Source organism: Dromiciops gliroides, chromosome 1 (assembly GCF_019393635.1).
Source record: "Dromiciops gliroides isolate mDroGli1 chromosome 1, mDroGli1.pri, whole genome shotgun sequence".
Lineage (NCBI taxonomy): Eukaryota > Metazoa > Chordata > Mammalia > Microbiotheria > Microbiotheriidae > Dromiciops > Dromiciops gliroides.
In genome coordinates, this window is record NC_057861.1 from 513,967,661 (window position 1) to 513,985,938 (window position 18,278).

At 38.2% G+C, this 18,278-nt stretch overlaps 1 protein-coding gene across 4 annotated transcripts in view; it reads left to right on the forward strand.

Moving 5' to 3' along the window:
- Nucleotides 1-18,278, forward strand: part of LOC122734301 (synuclein alpha interacting protein) — a 224,703-nt gene that overhangs the window by 195,420 nt on the left and 11,005 nt on the right. For 3 of the 4 annotated variants that reach the window (XM_043975015.1, XM_043975013.1, XM_043975016.1), the window contains 5 exons: nucleotides 2,917-3,042; nucleotides 5,834-6,003; nucleotides 12,930-13,022; nucleotides 14,252-15,317; nucleotides 17,342-17,415. In XM_043975015.1, coding sequence (XP_043830950.1) covers nucleotides 2,917-3,042; nucleotides 5,834-6,003; nucleotides 12,930-13,022; nucleotides 14,252-15,317; nucleotides 17,342-17,415 — 1,529 coding nt within the window. The remainder of the gene's footprint in view (nucleotides 1-2,916; nucleotides 3,043-5,833; nucleotides 6,004-12,929; nucleotides 13,023-14,251; nucleotides 15,318-17,341; nucleotides 17,416-18,278) is intronic. The other variant, XM_043975014.1, reaches the window with a different exon arrangement.

Here is an 18,278-nt window from a genome sequence, read left to right on the forward strand (position 1 = left end):
GGAAGGAAGGAAGGAAGGAAGGAAGGAAGGAAGGAAGGAAGGAAGGAAGGAAGGAAGGAAGGAAGGAAGGAAGGAAGGAAGGAAGGAAGGAAGGAAAAAAGAAAGAAAAATAAATCATTTTAATCTGCCATGACCTGTTCTTGTTGGAAACCATGCTGCTTCTTTGAAATGGTCACTTCTCTTTCTGGATATTCATCAACTATTTCATTAATGATCCCACCTAGAATTTTCCTAGAAATCAAGCTTGCTGGCCTACAGGTGGCCTGAGTTTGAATCCTAGCTTTGTGATTTAATGGCTGGGCAAGCCATTTAACCTCTTTGTACCTCAGTTTCCCCATCTGTAAAATGTAAATAATAGTAGCACCTACCCTCCAGGGTCATAGTTAGGAGCAAATGAGATAACATATGTAAAGTGATTTGCAAACCTTAAAATCACTACATGAATGCTAGCTGCTATCGTTATAGTTCATAGACTGTTCTCTTGTGGTATCTTTCCCATTTTCCATGGTCTTTCAGTTATTAATGACAGTGGTTCCACAGTCATTTCCACCATTCTTTTCAGTATTTTCCTCACAACATTATCTTACTTTTCTGGGTGGAAAAAACTAAAATTCAGAGAAGTTAAATGACTTACGGAATATTACACAGCTCATTAAGTGGAGGAGCTGAGATCCTATGAATGTATGATCTCTAAGGTCTCTTCTATCTCGGTGAATCTGTGATTTAATATAAGGAGAAAGCCAATAAGGAATGAAATTACATAAGAAGGTAAGATTGAGTATAATGAAAAGCTTCCCCAAAATTAGAGGGAAGCCATATGTCTAAACGTGGAACAGGAAACATAAATAGATTATGGATTATGAGTTAAGAGGTTAATAGTAGCATCATTCTCTTGTGAAGATTAAATGACTATATATATATATATATATATATCACTTTGCAAACCTTAAAACGCATATCACTGTTAGTGATGATGGTGATGGTGATAGAGGTGCTATAGTGTAGAGTCCTATTAGATTTGGGGTAAATCTAATGATTTCTGAGTTGAGTTCAAAGATGCTGCGATTCTTATTTCCCAGAAGCTAGTGATCCTATCATATAAATACTGGCTGTCAAACCAGAGTATTCCCAAAAGAGACGAAAAGGAATCATTACATAAAGATACCCTAGGAAAAATTCTCTCCCTCCCCATGCATGTTTGTTAGCTATCACCTGGTCCAGACCAAAATAAATTATTTCTGCCTTGCCACTGAAGAAAGGAAGGTTTAAGCTTGTGATCCCTTTTCTAACTGTTCTTCAAACTCCAGTCTCTAGGCCCTTTCACCTCACCTCCACCTGACCTCCAAAGGGTCCCAGGAGGGCAGCAGCATTTTCTGCGTCTTTTTTTTTTTTTGGCTTACAAACACTTAACTCTCTTTGTGTACATTCATAGCAGGTTTTCTGTACTGTTGAACTCATTATGATTTTCTTTCTCTGTAGGGGACCTCACTTCCCACTTGCTCATTTGGAAAAATTCCAGTGCAGAAATGTTCAGTCCATTTTTGATGTTTTGCCCCTTTTCAAACACTGCCCCATTCCCCTGCATAAATGACTTTAAAGGAGTTTGCTGTTTTCATCCAACATTCCTTTAGCAGATTAGTTGGCATGTGCTGAAGGTGAAGACAAATTTAATCCAGAAAAGTATAAAAGTTCATGACCAGTAAGAACAAATAATGGGGTGGGAGGGAATAGACAGAGAAGAACCCAAAAGTAAAAAGAAGTTCAAGGTTGTTTCAAATGCACAATCTTTTTAAATGTCAAACTGCACCCACTCAAATGTGGACTGTTGTTCTTGTCCCTTTTATATTTATTTAAACTTTATATTGAATTTTTCTATTTTAAACCAATGTAATATACTCTCATTCCCCTACTTTCTCCCAGAGCCAAATATAACATGAGAATAACACAGAAATGGGCTGTAGCAAAGCATTCTTGCCATCTTACCTCTTGGCCTATGGAGGTCAGTGTTCATAGCTTAGTTTTAACCTATTTCATAATGGAAAGGAAAAAAAAAGTAAAAATAACCCTTAAAATAACACTGACATTCAGTCTAGTGAAACCACAAGGGATTCTAATTTGATATCCCTAGTGATTTCTTACATAACCTGTTTCTCCAAGACATTCTGTTACTACCTCTTCTAGTATTCCTACTGACAGTGGGAAGAAATGGAGGTGAATTTCAAGTGTAATGTATTTACAATTTAAATGGAATTCATCAAAATAGTATTTGCTACTTAATTTTTCACATTTTGTAATGACAGAAAATTCTAAAGGCTATTTTGAAGTAGTTGGAAAACTAAGAACTAGAAACCAGGATCCCTAGATTTTAGGCTAGCTCTCCTACTAGCAAGAATGTGACCTTGGGCAAATTATCCTGCTTCTGGGGGCTTCCATTTGTTTCTTCATTTGTAAAATAAAGGAATTAAACAAGATAAATTCTGATATCTCTTCTAGCACTAAAATTCCTTCTCAGGTTTTTAGTTGGGAATTTTTCTTAATTTCTTATTTATTCAAACAGGAGTAACAGGCCTCTTTAACTCTCTTAAATAAAGGTTTGACTGAGGGGCAGCTAGATGGTGCAGTGGATAGAGCACTGGCCCTGGAGTCAGGAGTACCTGAGTTCAAATCTGGCCTCAGACACTTAATACTTAACTAGCTGTGTGACCCTGGGCAAGTCACTTAACCCCAAATGCCTCACTTAAAAAAAAAAAATGTTTGACTGATTTGCAATTCCAACCTGATAAGAATGTTCTTTTGTGAAACAAAACTTGTTTCTAAGCTTCTCTACCTGGACTTTTATTTTTCCTTTTCAATTATTTCCATATATTTTCTTTACATGCAATTTTAATAATTTCCATGGGATTTGTTATTTTGTAGGAAAAAATCCTTCTGTGGCTTCTTCAGTTTATGCAAGAGCAGGGGATCTCTTTGGATGAAGTTGACCAAGACGGTAACAGTGCAGTTCATGTAACGTCACAGCACGGGTACCTAGGATGCATACAGGTAGGCTAGGTTCTCACTCCACTAGCTTCAGAGTTTCTTGGAGGGGGAGAAAAATCTGGGGGCAGCTAGGTGGCACAGTAGATAAAGCACCAGCCCTGGATTCAGGAGGACCTGAGTTCAAATCCAGCCTCAGACACTTGACACTTACTAGCTGTGTGACCCTGGGCAAGTAACTTAACCCCTCATTGCCCCGCAAAAAATAAATAAATAAATAAAATAAAATCTGTCAAATAGTGAAAGTCTGTGTTGATAATAACAAGCAAATAGGTAACATAAGGATGAAGGGAGAATATCTGGGTTAAATTAATGTTCCCTAGCAAGCATTACAATAGTCAGTAGAGCATTTGATGCAGATCACTTCAAATCTATACATGTGATATCCACATATATGCATAATGCCTAGAATAATCTGTATATTATTGTATTGAACCATGTGCATATATGCATAATGGATTGTATACACATTAAATTATATGGATAATAGGATATTTCCCTAAACAAGTAATAACTCACTCATTCTCTGTCATAAGTATAATAAAGTTCAGTAAGGGAGAGCTGTTTGAAATAATAGAGGAGAATTATACCTAGAGAAGAAAAACAGAGTACACAAAAATCTACTTGTGATATTATATAAAGTAATAAATGATTAGGGCAGTTAGATGGCACAGCAGATAGAGTGCCAGATCTCAAGTTAGGAAGACATCTTCATGAGTTCAAATCTGGCCTCAGACATTGACTAGCTATGTGACCCTTGGCAAGCTATTTAACCAATTTTACCTTGGTTGATTCATCTGAAAAATGAGCTGGAGGAGGAAATAGCATACCACTCCAGTATCTTTGCCAAGAAAACCCAAAAAAGGGTGAAAAAGAGTCAGACACCAGTGAAAAATAACTAAACAGCACAACAACAAATAAATGGTTAGGCAAAATGTAAGGTGGCAGGAAATCTAAGTACCTTAATAGAATGTGGTGTTAAGTATGGCTATAGCAAAGCTAGCCTGATGCTAAATCATATCTGGAATAAAATATGCAAACATTTTAGTCATCTTCCTATTACAGTTCCAATTATTTATTGCTTTTACATTGGGACACTACATTTTAAAAGGAATGTCAAGAAATTAGGAAGAATATAGAGAAGAGAAGTAGGGAGAGGTTGAGGGCTCATCAATCAATCAACAAGCAGGTAATAAGTGCTTACTTTGTCTGGCACTGTGCAATGCAGGGAGGTAGGATAGGAGTGGTACAAAGACAAAGTCAGTACAATTCTGAACTCAAATAGTGAGGGGGCTGGAGTGTGTGTATGTATGTGTGTATATGTGTATTGTAAGTATATGTACATGTATATGTGTACTATATTGTATGTGTAAATGCATAGGTATACACACATTCACAGGTACATGAACATGCATGTGGTGCACACATACACAATAAATACATGATTATTTTGGGTAGAAGTGAGGAGGTTACTAACAATCATGGACAGGAAGAAAAACCTAATGAAGGAGGTGGCACTGGAGACGAACCTTGTAGGGAGGCAAGAGCTCCAAGAGATGGTAGGAAGGAAGAGCACTTCAGACATGGGATAGAGCCTTGCAAAGGCATGGAGTAGCAAGATGTAATGTCATGTAGGAGGAACAAAAGGTATACCTATTTTGTTAGAAGAGTATATTAGGAGGAATAACATGAGATTAGCCCCCAGAGGTAGGCAGGAGCCAGACTGTGATAGGATTAAAATGCCAAACAAAGAAATTTGTATTTTATCCTAGAGGCAATAGGGAAATACTGAAGCTTCTAATTAGAGGAATGGAGAGGCCCACTTACTACTAGAATACTACTTACTACTAGAATAGAATACTACTTACTACTAGAATGGAATATCAGCCTACTTACTGAGTGGAAGATATATTAGAGAAGGAAGAGACTGGATGCATATGATCCAAATCGGGAAGCTATTGTAGGAATTAAGGGTAGGGGTGATGAAAGCTTAAACTAGAGTTGTTGTGATGTGCATAGAGATTATACTTTGTTAACTGACTGGATGTGACATATGAATGAAAGTAGAATTGGAAAGGAACCAAACACTGCATCAGCCCTTCAAAAAATTGTAGTGAATTATAGGCATACTTCCTATAATCTTTAATAAAATTATCAAGAGATGAAATACAAAGGGAATAAAGTGGTATTACCTGTTAGATATAGTCTATTTGCTCTTTAGCAAAATTTAAGATTAATCATCACCAAAGAGAAAACATTTCTCTTCTTGAAATATATAATAACTAGTCCTCAAGTTATAGAAAATAGCAGTAATAGAATAGTCTGAGAAGAAGAGGTTTCCAGATGGTAGGAGAGAAAAAGAGAGCAAAAGGGGAAAGAGAGTAACCAAGAAAATAGACAAAGATGAGAAAGAAAGTGCTAGGATGAAAAATGCTGAGGTCAGAATCAGTAGGGAATTCTGTCGACCGTTGCTCATTCTTTCCTGAATACTCCTGTGAAGTAGTTGGGTGGCAATTGTTGGGTTCCCCTTTGCCTAGTGGATGATCATAAACTTGAGAGAGAAAATATTTTCCCTTAATGAGCTTTGATTTTAAGCACTCTAAGAATTTAGAAACCAGAAGTTTTGTTTGGCAAATAGAAAAATTATGGCATGTTCAGGGGTCCTTAAATGAACTAGGACAATCCCATACCTAATGTCAGATGGCAGTAGTTGTTGACAAATGGCAATCATGGTGATGAAAACAAGAAAGTTTTGACAATACTTTTCCAAATAAATTTCTCTGATTTTTTTTGGCAGACTTTGGTTGAATATGGAGCAAATGTCACCATGCAGAATCATGCAGGAGAGAAACCCTCCCAGAGTGCTGAGCGGCATGGGCATACCATGTGTTCCCGTTACCTAGTGGTGGTAGAGACTTGCATGTCTCTAGCATCTCAGGTTGTGAAGTTAACCAAGCAGCTGAAGGAGTGAGTTTTGTTTCCTTTTCAAGTAGGAAAAAATAGATCTTTCTGAAGTACTGATCTGAAGTGTTATTGGAGTGCTTTTTCCTCTTATGGGTCATGTGGCTAATTTCTAGGATCTTTTTCATTTTTTGTATGGTTTTATATTAAGGGATAGAGAGTAGACCTGTGATTTTACCTACATGGAGTTACACAGGAAAATCACCATATGAATGCTGGTCAATACTTTCTCTGTAATTTTTTTTGTTTATTTTGTTTTTGGGGGGACAATGAGGGTTAAGTGACTTGCCCAGGGTCACACAGCTAGTAAATGTCAAGTGTCTGAATCTGGATTTGAACTCAGGTCCTCCTGAATCTAGGGCCAATGCTCTATCCACTGCGTAACCTAGCTGCCCCCTCTATAGTTTTTTAAAGATGGAAACTGAGGCCAAAAAAATCAGTGACTTACCAAGGTCCACTCTTTCCAAGTTCTCTTTCTGCCTTACCACATCTTACTCAGGCTTATACTGCATTAATTGCCCAATTCATTCCCCATATTCAAACCTTTAAAAATGCAAGGAAACAACTCTGTAATAGATCACCAAATTATTCTGGTGAGGTTACAAGAATAATTGGAAGACAAGTTTTCCACAATCTTCACCCATTAGTGTTGTTTTTTTCTTACAGTGACTGGGTGAGTTTAAATGCATAATAATTTTAAAGCAGTAGTAGAGTGGAGAAAATTCTATGTTTGAAATCAATAAGAACTCGTTTCAAAGCTGTGTAACCTTGGCAAATCAGTCACTTAACCTCTATGTGGCTCAGACCACTTTCTAGGACTTATCAGTTCCCTTTACTACAAATCAAAGATCTTTTCCATATTCAGGCATTATTCTTCTTTAAATGCATAATTTTTTACATGTAACAAGTTCAAAGGAGAGGAAAAATACAAATTTGGCATTTAATATGTCAAGCTAATTTTAGCTAGGCAAACTAGACAAAATTACACACAAATACACAGAGAGTTTGCCCAACTTTCCTAATATTCAGGACTGCATCAGCCCTTCAAAAAATTGTAGTGAATATAGACTTTTAGAACTGGAAAATGAGAGACTCTGGGAGTCTTTTGAATAGCAGTGATAGAAGTTATGAGAGTAGCTAGATAGTACCAAGAATGAAAGTATATAGTGGGTGACAGGCACAGAACCTTGGGGATACTCACACTTAAGAGGTAGAAGAAAGACTATAAACTCTCAAAGAAAAACAAAAATGGGGGCAGCTAGGTGGCACAGAGGATAAAGCACCAGTCCTGGATTCAGGAGGACCTGAGTTCAAATCCAGCCTCAGACACTAACACTTACTAGCTGTGTGACCCTGGGCAAGTCACTTAACCCCCATTGCCCTGCAAAACACATACACACACACACATAGAATGGTCAGACAAATAGAATAGAATGAGAATAGAACAGTGAACTATTGATTGTGGCTTTTAGAATTCCATGCATAGGTCCTCCTGACAAATAAATACATAAAAGAATTCATCCATTTTCTTTAGCAAGATTGGTAAGAAAAATAAGCGTCAGAGTGACAATTTCTCTTTAGTGTCTTCTTTAGACTGATCTTCAGAGTATATGGTACACAGAAATCACCTACTAAAGAATTCAGGGATGCCTTCAACTTTTCTTTTTTTTTGGCAAATGGCCAACGTTCAGTAATTCAGCTACAGGCTTTTGTTGATGGCCCTAGGCTAAAATATATATGCACACTAATGTGCTGCAGCCCTTCAATTCCCCTCAGATCTTGTTGGTGAGAACAGCTTAATAAAAGTATTTAAGTGAATGTAGCTAATGTTATGATAAATCAATAAAAGAGGCTCTGTGATGACCCCAGGGCCTTCTCTAGATGAATAGTTTTATTACAGTATACTACAAGTCAAGTTTGGGAAACATGAAATGACTTAAAGGGTTCAGCTTAATGGGCATAGCTTCAGTCCCTGTGGCCTTGTTTTTTTCTTGATCTGTTGCACAAGTGCTGTAGTTGGCTATCTCTTTCCTTTAGTTCCCATAGACCCAATAAATAACCTGGCATGTTGGGGAGGGGGAAGCAGGAAAGAAAGAGAGGGAGAGGTTCAACTTTTCCTATAAAAGAGATTGATGGAAGTCCAAACAAGGGGAAGGGACTAGAGTCAAGGGAAAGGATGTGTGTGGCTATTATTTTTCTACTAGATGACCATCCCCCACTCAACTTAGCCTATTTAAGAAATACAACTCATAAATCAGTTTGGGGAGAGGCCAAGAACCTCTTATTCACAGAGTAGGTTTTAATACTGTGAAAGGATTAGGACCAAGATCCCTAAGGAGCATGGGGAATCTCAATTTTGAGATAGGATTAAGTGGACCAAGTTCAGCTTGGCACATAGCAGGTTTTCAATGGGCAATATATCATACAAAACAGTAGATAAGCTGTAGTCTCTTATTATAAGTTCCTAGCAATTTGTAAGGGAACTTAAACTTAAGGATAACTGGACTCTGTAAGGGAATTTGACTTTGTGAGGAAATTGGATCTATCAAGGAGTGGTTAACATAAAAAGGGTAGAGAGAGACAAAAAGATGAGGGAGGTGGTATCTGTATGGGCTTGAGAATAGTGTTATATGGATAAAGAAAGTTGAGTTGTATTTAGAAGCACATACTGGCCTCCTTCCCTGAAACCAGTTCCAGGGAATAAAACTACCAAATATTTATGTCTGAGTTGCTCTGAGTCCTCAAAGTCCAGAGTTATCAGAATGGGGGCACAAATTGTGGGGAACAAGAATTAAAAATGAATGGAAGTGTTCAAATCCAGCCTTGGACACTTGGCATTTATTAGCTGTGTGACCCTGGGCAAGTCACTTAACCCTCATTGCCCCACAAAATAAAATTTAATTTTTTTTAAATGAATGGAAGTGATAGTTTGAAATGGTAACCTTCTGTTTTGCCAAAAACTTGATGCATAAGCACAATGCTTTTTCTGTCAAGGGTTTTCTTTTGTCCATTTGTAATTAACTATATTAGTCCCTTTTAAATACTCTTTTTTCAGATGGAAAAACTGAGTAAAGACTGTCATTCCTTCATAAGGTTTAGCCCATCTCTTTAGATACCATGGTACAACTGAACACAATTATTTCTGACTACTTCTTTCAGAGAGTCACAACCTCCAAAGAGCTACCTAATAGACCCTTTGAAAGCAGAACTGAAGCTCCCTACCTTATTCACTCATTACACATTTTTTCTACCAAGCCTCTTGTCTATCACCACTCAGCAATAAAGGATTTAAAGAGAAAGCATTATCCTCTCAGGCTTTCGCTGACCTTCTGTCCTTTCTTTAACCAATTAGGTTTTCACCTTTGCTCCAGCAGCAGATGGCCTTGACAGAACAAATAGGAGAAAATGAGAATAAGTCCATACTCTTCTTTTGGTTTTTGGTGGGTTTTTTGGGGTTTTTTGCACGGCAATGAGGATTAAGTGACTTGTTCAGGGTCACACAGCTAGTTAACTGTCAAGTGTCTGAGGCTGGATTTGAACTCAGCTCCTCCTGAATCCAAGGCCAGTGCTTTATCCACTGTGCCACCTAGCTGCTCCCCATACTCTTCTTAATCCTTCATTACTGGGACAAACTCAGACTCACTAACTCTGGAGAAGAATAGTGACATTGCTGTGGGGTTGTGTTCATTAGGTTAGCTTTTATGGCATTAGGTTTGGGGAACCAGCCTTTAGTGTTCACATATATTGGCTTTAGAACAGAGAGAAAAGTGGCCTTTAAAAAGACAGGGTCTAAAGTTAGCCACTAGGAAAGTGAGAAAAAGCATTTTTCCCCAGGGAAGGCTTTTGTGTTTTAGAAGAGCAGTGTAGAAGAAGCACTTGATTTGAATCAGAAAGCTTGGATTCATGCCCTGGTATCACTGATTGTGTGAACCTTCAGAAAGTGACACGCATACACATTTAACACCAGGAAGGGCCTTAGGGATCATCCACTTCAAACCCCTCATTTTATAGAGAGGCAATTTGAATCCAGACTCTCTGATTTCAAGTCCAGGGTTCTTCCCATTATAACACATCAATCCTCACTGATCCTGGGGATAGGAATACTTCAGTTCAATAAACATTTATTAAATACCAATTGTGTTGTAGTGTAAGAATGGGAATCACTGATTTTTCAGCCAAATCAATCAGAGGCATCAGCTAGGTATAAACAAGACCTAGATATCTCTATTGAATCAGTCACTCTCCCAACCTTCAAAGTAGTTATGATAATTGAACCAAAGACATTTAGTCTAGATTTGAGGAGTCTTTGAAAGAAAGCTACTGGAGGAAATGGAGTGATTCTGTACAGGAATTGTATTTAGATTGCCTAAAGAAACTCATTCGCATAATGTGAGTCTTATATAAAATAGGAATCCTATTCAAAATCTTCAAGCATTGGCCCATCTAACAGCATAGAGAATAGCCAAGCCCCTGAGATGGAATTTCTGGGGAGCTGGGAAAGGAGGGGAGATACTTTGTTACCTCTCTATCCCTCCTTAAGGAAAGTAAGAGCTTATAAACATCAGAGGGTTAGATGATTTGTACTTCTCAGCAGTATCCTAGCAATGTTCCTGGATCAGCAGCAACTGATAACAGTATCTACATGGGGAGCTGAGGGCAAACTAGACACTGAAGAAAAGTAACTTAAAGATTTTAACATGGGGGCAGCTAGGTGACGCAGTGGATAGAGTACTGATCCTGCAGTCAGGAAGACCTGAGTTCAAATCTGGCCTCAGACACTTGACTCATACTCGCTGTGTGACCTTGGGCAAGTCACTTAACCCCAATTGCCTCACCAAAAAAAAAAAAAAGACTTTAACATGAGCAGCAAAGCCATGCTACTCAGGAAAAAAAAAAATGTCTAAAGTGCCTCTCTTTATGTATGTAATTGTAGTAGTGGTCGCCTACCTTTTATAGAGAATCTATTTAAAAAAAAAAAAGAACAGTAGCAGAAAACTACTACATATCTAAGGAAACCTTCATGAATACCCTACAAAGGAGGAAAAGGACTTACAGAAATCAGTACTTTTGAGTTACCCCTTTGCCAGATGTGCTTCTATAATTTTGAATGCATTTCCCCCTTGTACTCTATATTGCCATGGGAAAGTATCTTATAGAGTTTGGAGGGATGTTTTGTGCCATTTTTGTTTCTAAAAGCTAATTAAATCTAGCTGACTCATATAAACTGATAATCAATGGGGGAAGCACACCAGTGAGGGCTTAAAATCTATAATACTAGCAAGTCATCTCCCAGAACCTCAGGCTTCCCCAAGAACCTGACAGGAGATATAGTAGCCACCTTATGGGGACCCTACTTAACAGTGTAAGGTAAGTAGCTTCATAGTTTGCACTACATTTAAAACAATGACTGCCCTCATGGAGTATGTTCTAGTGGAGGAATATAGCATAAACATATAATAATTATAAATGTGCATCAAAGATGTATGGAGTTCTGTGTAAGTACCAAGGAAGGAAGGATCATTGCTGACCAGGGGAAAGGCTGCCTATAGAAGGTGACATTTGAATTGGTCTTTAAAACATAGCTACAAGAAGTGGAAAGGGAGGGGCAGCTAGGTGGCATAGTGGATAAAGCACCGGCACTGGATTCAGGAGGACCTAAGTTCAAATCCGGCCTCAGACACTTAACACTTACTAGCTGTGTGACCCTGGGCAAGTCACTTAACCCCCATTGCCCAGAAAAAAAAAAAGAAGTGGTAAGGGACATGAGCAAAGGCCCAGTGGCAAGGTAGAATATGTGTGACAATCCAGTTTGTCTGAGCCAACAAATAAATGGTAGGACGGTCAAGTGAGATCAGACTAGAAAAGTAGGTTGGTTTAGATTGGGAAGGGTCTTAAAATTCAATACTAGGAGAGTTTAACTACATTGGATGGTCAATAAAAAGCATTTGAAGGGTTGTTGTTGTTATTTCATGCAGAAATCTGTGCCTAAGGAAGGTCAGTTTAGCCACAACATTAAAGATTAGAATTAGAAATGGGCAGGGATGAGCATATTTTATGTGGCTATTATAATAAACAAAGAGAGTTGTTTTCAGGGTTTCTCTTAGGGGGATGACAGTAGGAATACAGAAGAGAGTTGTAAGAGACGTTGCAGATCTGAAATGAAGATGACTTGGTATCTGGTTAGTTATTAGAAGTGAGGGTAAAGAAAGAGGTAATGCTAAGTTTTCAAATGTTGATTCCAGAATACAAGGTGATACCATTTGCCAAAATAGTATAATAATAATAATAATAATAATAATAATAATAATGAGGAGGAGGAGGAAGAGGAAGAGGAAGAGGCAGATGAGAAGCACATTTAGGAATAAAATTGAAATGTTGTTGGGGTTGAGCATGTTGGGTTTTAGGTCCCTACAAGACATGCAAGTGGAGATACCTTGTGCTGGAGATACCCAGAGAAGCTGCCATTTCTTGGTATGGTTTTTTTGCCATTTACTTTGCACTGTTTGAACTGTTTTCATTTTTTTTTTTTGAGGCAATCAGGGTTAAGTAACTTGCCCAGGGTCATACAGCTAGTAAGTCTCTGAGGCCATACTTTAACTCAGATGCTCCTGACTCCATGCTTTCCCTTCTAATACTGATGAGCCAGATCAGTAGACTGAGTATTCCTGCCCAACCACAATCAGTCTGGTTCATTTAGTTCAAGTACCGTATTTTATGGTACTTAATATGATGTGATAAAACTATTCAAAGATTGATTTAATTTCTTATAACCAGTGGCTTCCCTGCATCTCTTAACTTGAAGAGAATTCCTGATATCCTTTTTGCCAAGGCAGGAAATAATATGGTTCAACACTGTGTTTTCCTCTAAGTGAGAGAATATCAAGTACCATAGAGGAAAAGTTCAAAACAGCACTTTTTTTTTTTAATTTCAGGCAAACAATGGAACGTGTCACACTTCAGAACCAACTCCAGCAGCTTTTAGAAGCACAGAGATCAGAGGGCAAATCCATCCTTTCTTCCCCCAGGTAATAGCAAAAAATGTTGGTGTTTGGAATACTTTTGTTGTGTGTTGTTCATTACAAAGAGTCTTGTCCAACTCTTTGTGACTCTAGTTTGGGTTTTCTTGGCAAAGATACTGAAGTGATTTGCCATTTCCTTCTCTAACTCGTTTTACAGATGAGAAACTGACAGATGTGGAGCTGAGGTAACTTGGGTTAAGTGACTGGCCCAGAGTCACACAGCCAGTCAGTGTCTGTGGCCATATTTGATCTCAGGAAAATGCGTCTTCCTGACGTCAAGCCCAACACTCTATCCAACATGCCACCTAGCTGCCCCAAATTCATACAGACATTTTATTTTAAATCCCTTCTTTTCACCTTGTCCTTTACTTCTTTAAAAATTACAATGATAGGCAAATTTCTTTTTGTAAAGAAGGAAAGAAACAGTGTTTAAAACTATCAGTCTCTACAGTTACCTTTTTCAGAAGTCAACAAGAAACCCAAAGTTTATACAATATTATTCCAGTCTTAGGTTGATGACGATTGAAAATTTCCAAGAGACAAGAGTTCATGGGAAAATTATAATCAATTTTGTTGATTACATCTAGAAAATAGTCAACAAAACAGGTTCATTGTTCCCCTCAGTTGGCAGAGACTAGAGACTAAGCCTGTGAAACCTTCAATATTTATATTCTTTTGAAAAGGGAATACACCTAATGGTGAAAATCAACTTATTGGTTAACAAGTAATGAGAGAAGAAATATTATAATGAGAAGTGGGCTTATTCCAATGAAGGTCTTAAGGTATGTAACACTAAGCACCCAGTTTTTGATCTATGAGGCTTATCAACACCCGTATCACCGGTCTAACAAAAGGGAGAATCCACATTTTCCCAGACCTGTTTAAGTAAACACTAGGAGCAGGAATCCAGCCATTTCCTAAACTTTGAATTTCTTTACTGTCTTTTATTAGATCCTAGCCTTCATAGCTAGGTAAATCTTGCCCAAGATTTCTCACACTGATTGATTTCTGGATGAGGAAGTAGAAAAGGTGGAAAACCTTGGTCCTATTTTGCTTCATTTTTCATAGGGAGTAGTCAAAAGAATAGCTAGTATTATGCTATACTGGCAAAATGCTTTAATTTTCATTGCCTTTTCTTATTCCAACAGAAAGAGGCACTCAATGTCCTTAACATGAGTCATTGTAATTCACAGTTAATATATCACACCTCTTTTTTCTTTTGCCTTCCCTTTTAGTTCCCCATCTTCCCCAGCTTCTGGAAAATCCCAGTGGAAGTCAGGTGATGCAGATGAATTGTGTATTACAAAAAACAAGCCAAACACCCAAGATGGGATTCAGGTTCTTGGAAGCATATCAGCCTCCAACCGTACCAAATTCAGGGCAAAAGATGAAGACTCAGATAAAATCCTCCGACAATTACTGGGAAAAGAAATTTCAGAGAATGTCTGTACCCAGGAAAAGCTGTCCTTGGAATTCCAGGATGCTCAGGCATCCTCAAGGAATACGAAAAAGATTCCTCCAGAGAAGAGAGAGATGAAACTTGCCCGACTGAGGCAGCTGATGCAGAGGTCACTGAGTGAGTCTGATACAGACTCAAACAATTCGGAGGATCTTAAGAACACTCCTGTGAGAAGGACTGACAAACCAAGGCCACAGCCCATTGTGGAAAGTGTGGAAAGTGCTGAAAGCCTACACCTGATGATCAAAAAGCATACCTTGGCCTCAGGACGCAGGTTTCCTTTTAGCATGAGGGCCTCCAAGTCTGTGGATGGCCACAGCCCATCCCCTACTTCAGAAAGTAGTGATCTAGACGTAGAAACCCAGTACCCATCGTCTGGGAGTACACCTCAGGGCCAGTCACCTGGGGATATCACACAGTCTCCCCCTGACAGTACTACTGCTCAAAAGGTCGCTACTAGCCCCAAAAGTGCCCTCAAGTCTCCATCTTCCAAGCGCCGAACTTCCCAAAACTTGAAACTCCGAGTAACCTTTGAGGAGCCAGTGGTGCAGGTGGAGCAAATCGAGCTTGAACCTAATGGGGAAAAGGACAAAGATCGGGGTAAGGTCCTTCAGCGACTTCCCCCAAATAATGAGACAAGCGATCAACTGAAAAGGCCCTTTGGGACTTTCAGGTCCATAATGGAGACACTAAGCGGCAACCAGAACAATAACAATAACTACCAGATGGTCAACCAGACCAAGACCTCATCATCAACACTGCCCTTTACCTCACTAGGAAGGAAAGCTGCAGAAGCCAAGGGAAATTCAGTGAGCTCTGCTAGCAAAGGAAAGAATAAGGCAGTGAGTGCTATGTGGAAAATCTCTTTCACTCTTTGATTAACATCTTGTTTCTTATTCAGCATGGAGCAGCTTTCTTGTCCTGCGTTACATTGAGGGAATCCTTAAAGAATTTGATAACAAGACAAGGATATAAACAGATAAAGTATAATTCTTTGGGGGCGGGGGAGGGGAATGTTTGTTTTTGCTTTTTTAAAAAATTCCTTTTTGGCGAATGTTCTGAAAGAGAGCAAGTAAATTCATCAGAAATCAGATTCATATTCTCTAGTCTACTAAAATGGCATGATTCCAGGGAAGTTATGAGCATTCTTCCCAAGAATACCACACATTCAATTCATCAACATTTATTAAAAGCCTACTGGGTGCAGTGCAGTGTTATAGCTGCTGGAAAAGCTACCAAACTTAGATAAGACATATTCTCTGACTTCATGGAACTTAGAGTCTAAACTGCCTACCCATGAAAGCTGTCTTTCTGACACTGAATCCTCCTTTACATGATCAATTGACTCTTAAGTCCAATATATGAGAACACAAGTAGAAATTTAGTTTCTAAAGAATTGCCTGCTAAACTTGGGTATGGCTTTTGAGGGAATAAATATATAACCCCATAAATATATTTTATATGTATTAATAAATATATAATAATGAACATTATTTAGCAAATTTATATTTATTTATTTATTTTATATAATATTTATTGGTTATATATAAACATGTATCTATCATTTTAATAAATATATAGATATTTATATATTTACACACATATATATATATATTCCTAAAGTGCCTGCATAATATGGAATTGAAGCAATGATCTACAATCTGCATTTTAAAAACACTTTGTTAAAAACAAATATAGGGGGCGGCTAGGTGGCTCAGTGGATAAAGCACTGGCCCTGGATTCAGGAGTTCCTGAGTTCAAATCTGGCCTCAGACACTTGACACTTACTAGCTGTGTGACCTTGGGCAAGTCACTTAACCCCCATTGCCCCCCCAAAAAACAAAAAACAAACAAATATAGTATAGGGTGTCCTAAAAATCTGAGTTCAGATTTAAGGCTATTTAAACTTTGGGGAGGGGTGCACTTTAAATTGCACTGAGACTTTGGGGACATGTCAGTGTGTTAGAATAGATTCTTGTATATATTGTGTTGAAGGAGAGGCTAGAGAGAAAGAAAGGTTTGAGATCTTGAACATTCTGTTAGAAAACATTCTCTGAACCCTCTGTATATACCACTGGAGAGGAAAAAAAGGATAAAAATTAAATTCAAGCAATACAATCAACTTATAATAGCAGAAAGTCTAGATAACACATTTAGCTGAAATCAGCCTGATATCATTTGAAATTCTGGTAGCAACCTATGCCACCCACATTCACCAGAACCTGTTAGTATTTCACCTTCTGTTCTTGTCCCTGCCCAAATTTGGTGGACCTGTTAAGGAGAAATGAGGTATCCGGAGTAGAGAAGTCTGACAGTAACAGGGGCACTGAAGGGGAGGTAAGACAAGGAAGAAATGGGAAATCAAAGGATCTAAATAAACATTAATTGAATAGTCAGATCCTGAATAACTGGTTGTCAGCTTTCCAAATTATTGTTTAAGGTAAAAGACTGCATTTGTTTGTAATGAATTGAGTCACGTTGACTATTGTTCTAAATAACCCATTGACTGGAGCCTGGAAAGTCTCTTAAGGTGTAGATTTGTACATCATGTGTTGGAATTTTTCTTGAATTTTAATTAATGTGAAATAATAACACATTCCTTGAAATGGTCCCAAACAGACTTTTTGTCTTTGCCTAAATGTTGCATCAAAACTTAAGACACTTTAAAATGGTATTTATCCTAGTAACTTATAGGTTTATGTCCCTTGGTAGCAAATGATATCTCCAAAAAAGCTTCTATTTCCACTATTAAGCATGTGCCTCCTGACCTTTCAACTTTGTGCATCACATTCAAAGCTCCCTGAGTTTTGTGCATGTGCTCAGATCATTGCATGTTTTCACTGACTTTGACATTATACTTCTCTAGGGGACTCACAGCAGCAGCTGTACCAATCTTTCTTCTAACTTGCTGCTTGAAGAACACCTGCGTAACTATGCATGGTATGTGCATTATGAAATGAAATCGCTCACTTTTCTCTCGCCTTAATTTTGAATTGCATGAGCTCTTAACAAACCATCCTGGAGAAAGATCAATGACAACTGTATTAGCCCCAAACAAATGTAGAACTGCCAATCAAGCTTTGATCAAGGTTGCAAATGACTGAGCAAAGAGGCTTAGTTGAGGCTGTCACCGGGCACAGGCTGCACAGAAAGCAACCTGGTTCGTAAATCATCTCTGTTGCTTAGTTGCTTTTGGCAAAATTTTCAGTCTCTGATGAAAGAGAGTCATGGGCCAGATGAGTATGGAAATTAAATTTCCTGTCATGCATGAAGTGAGCCAGGCTCAAGTCAGAACCAGAACTTTCAAAAAAAGGCTGTGTTTATTTGATTGCCAGTTAAAGATTGGAAGTGTTTTCTCACAATGATGCCATCTTAAGGAGCAACAAAGCCTTTGTTATATTAAAATGGGTTTTTTTCCCCAATTTTTTTTCCGGATCATTGGTTTCAAAGTTCTAGAGAGCTTCCAGTAAGAAAACTTTTTTTTTTTTTTTTACCAATGTAGATCTTCAACAATTCTGCAGTTTGGTCTTCAAGTTACTTGGGGGTGCTAATTGACTTGCTCAAGGCCAAGTAGGCAGTGTGTATCAGAGGTAGGCCTTTAAACACTGGTCTTGCTGACTCTACTGCCAGCTCCCTAGAGGTCCACACCATAATGACTAACCTCTTTTGCTATATGCATTAAGATTAGGAACCAAACCATAAAGCTTTAGAGCTAAAACAGAACCTCAGAGGTCATCTAGTCCAATTCTCTCCTTTTATAGACAAGGAACCTTGTATTATTCTTTGTATTCTTTGATCCAGTG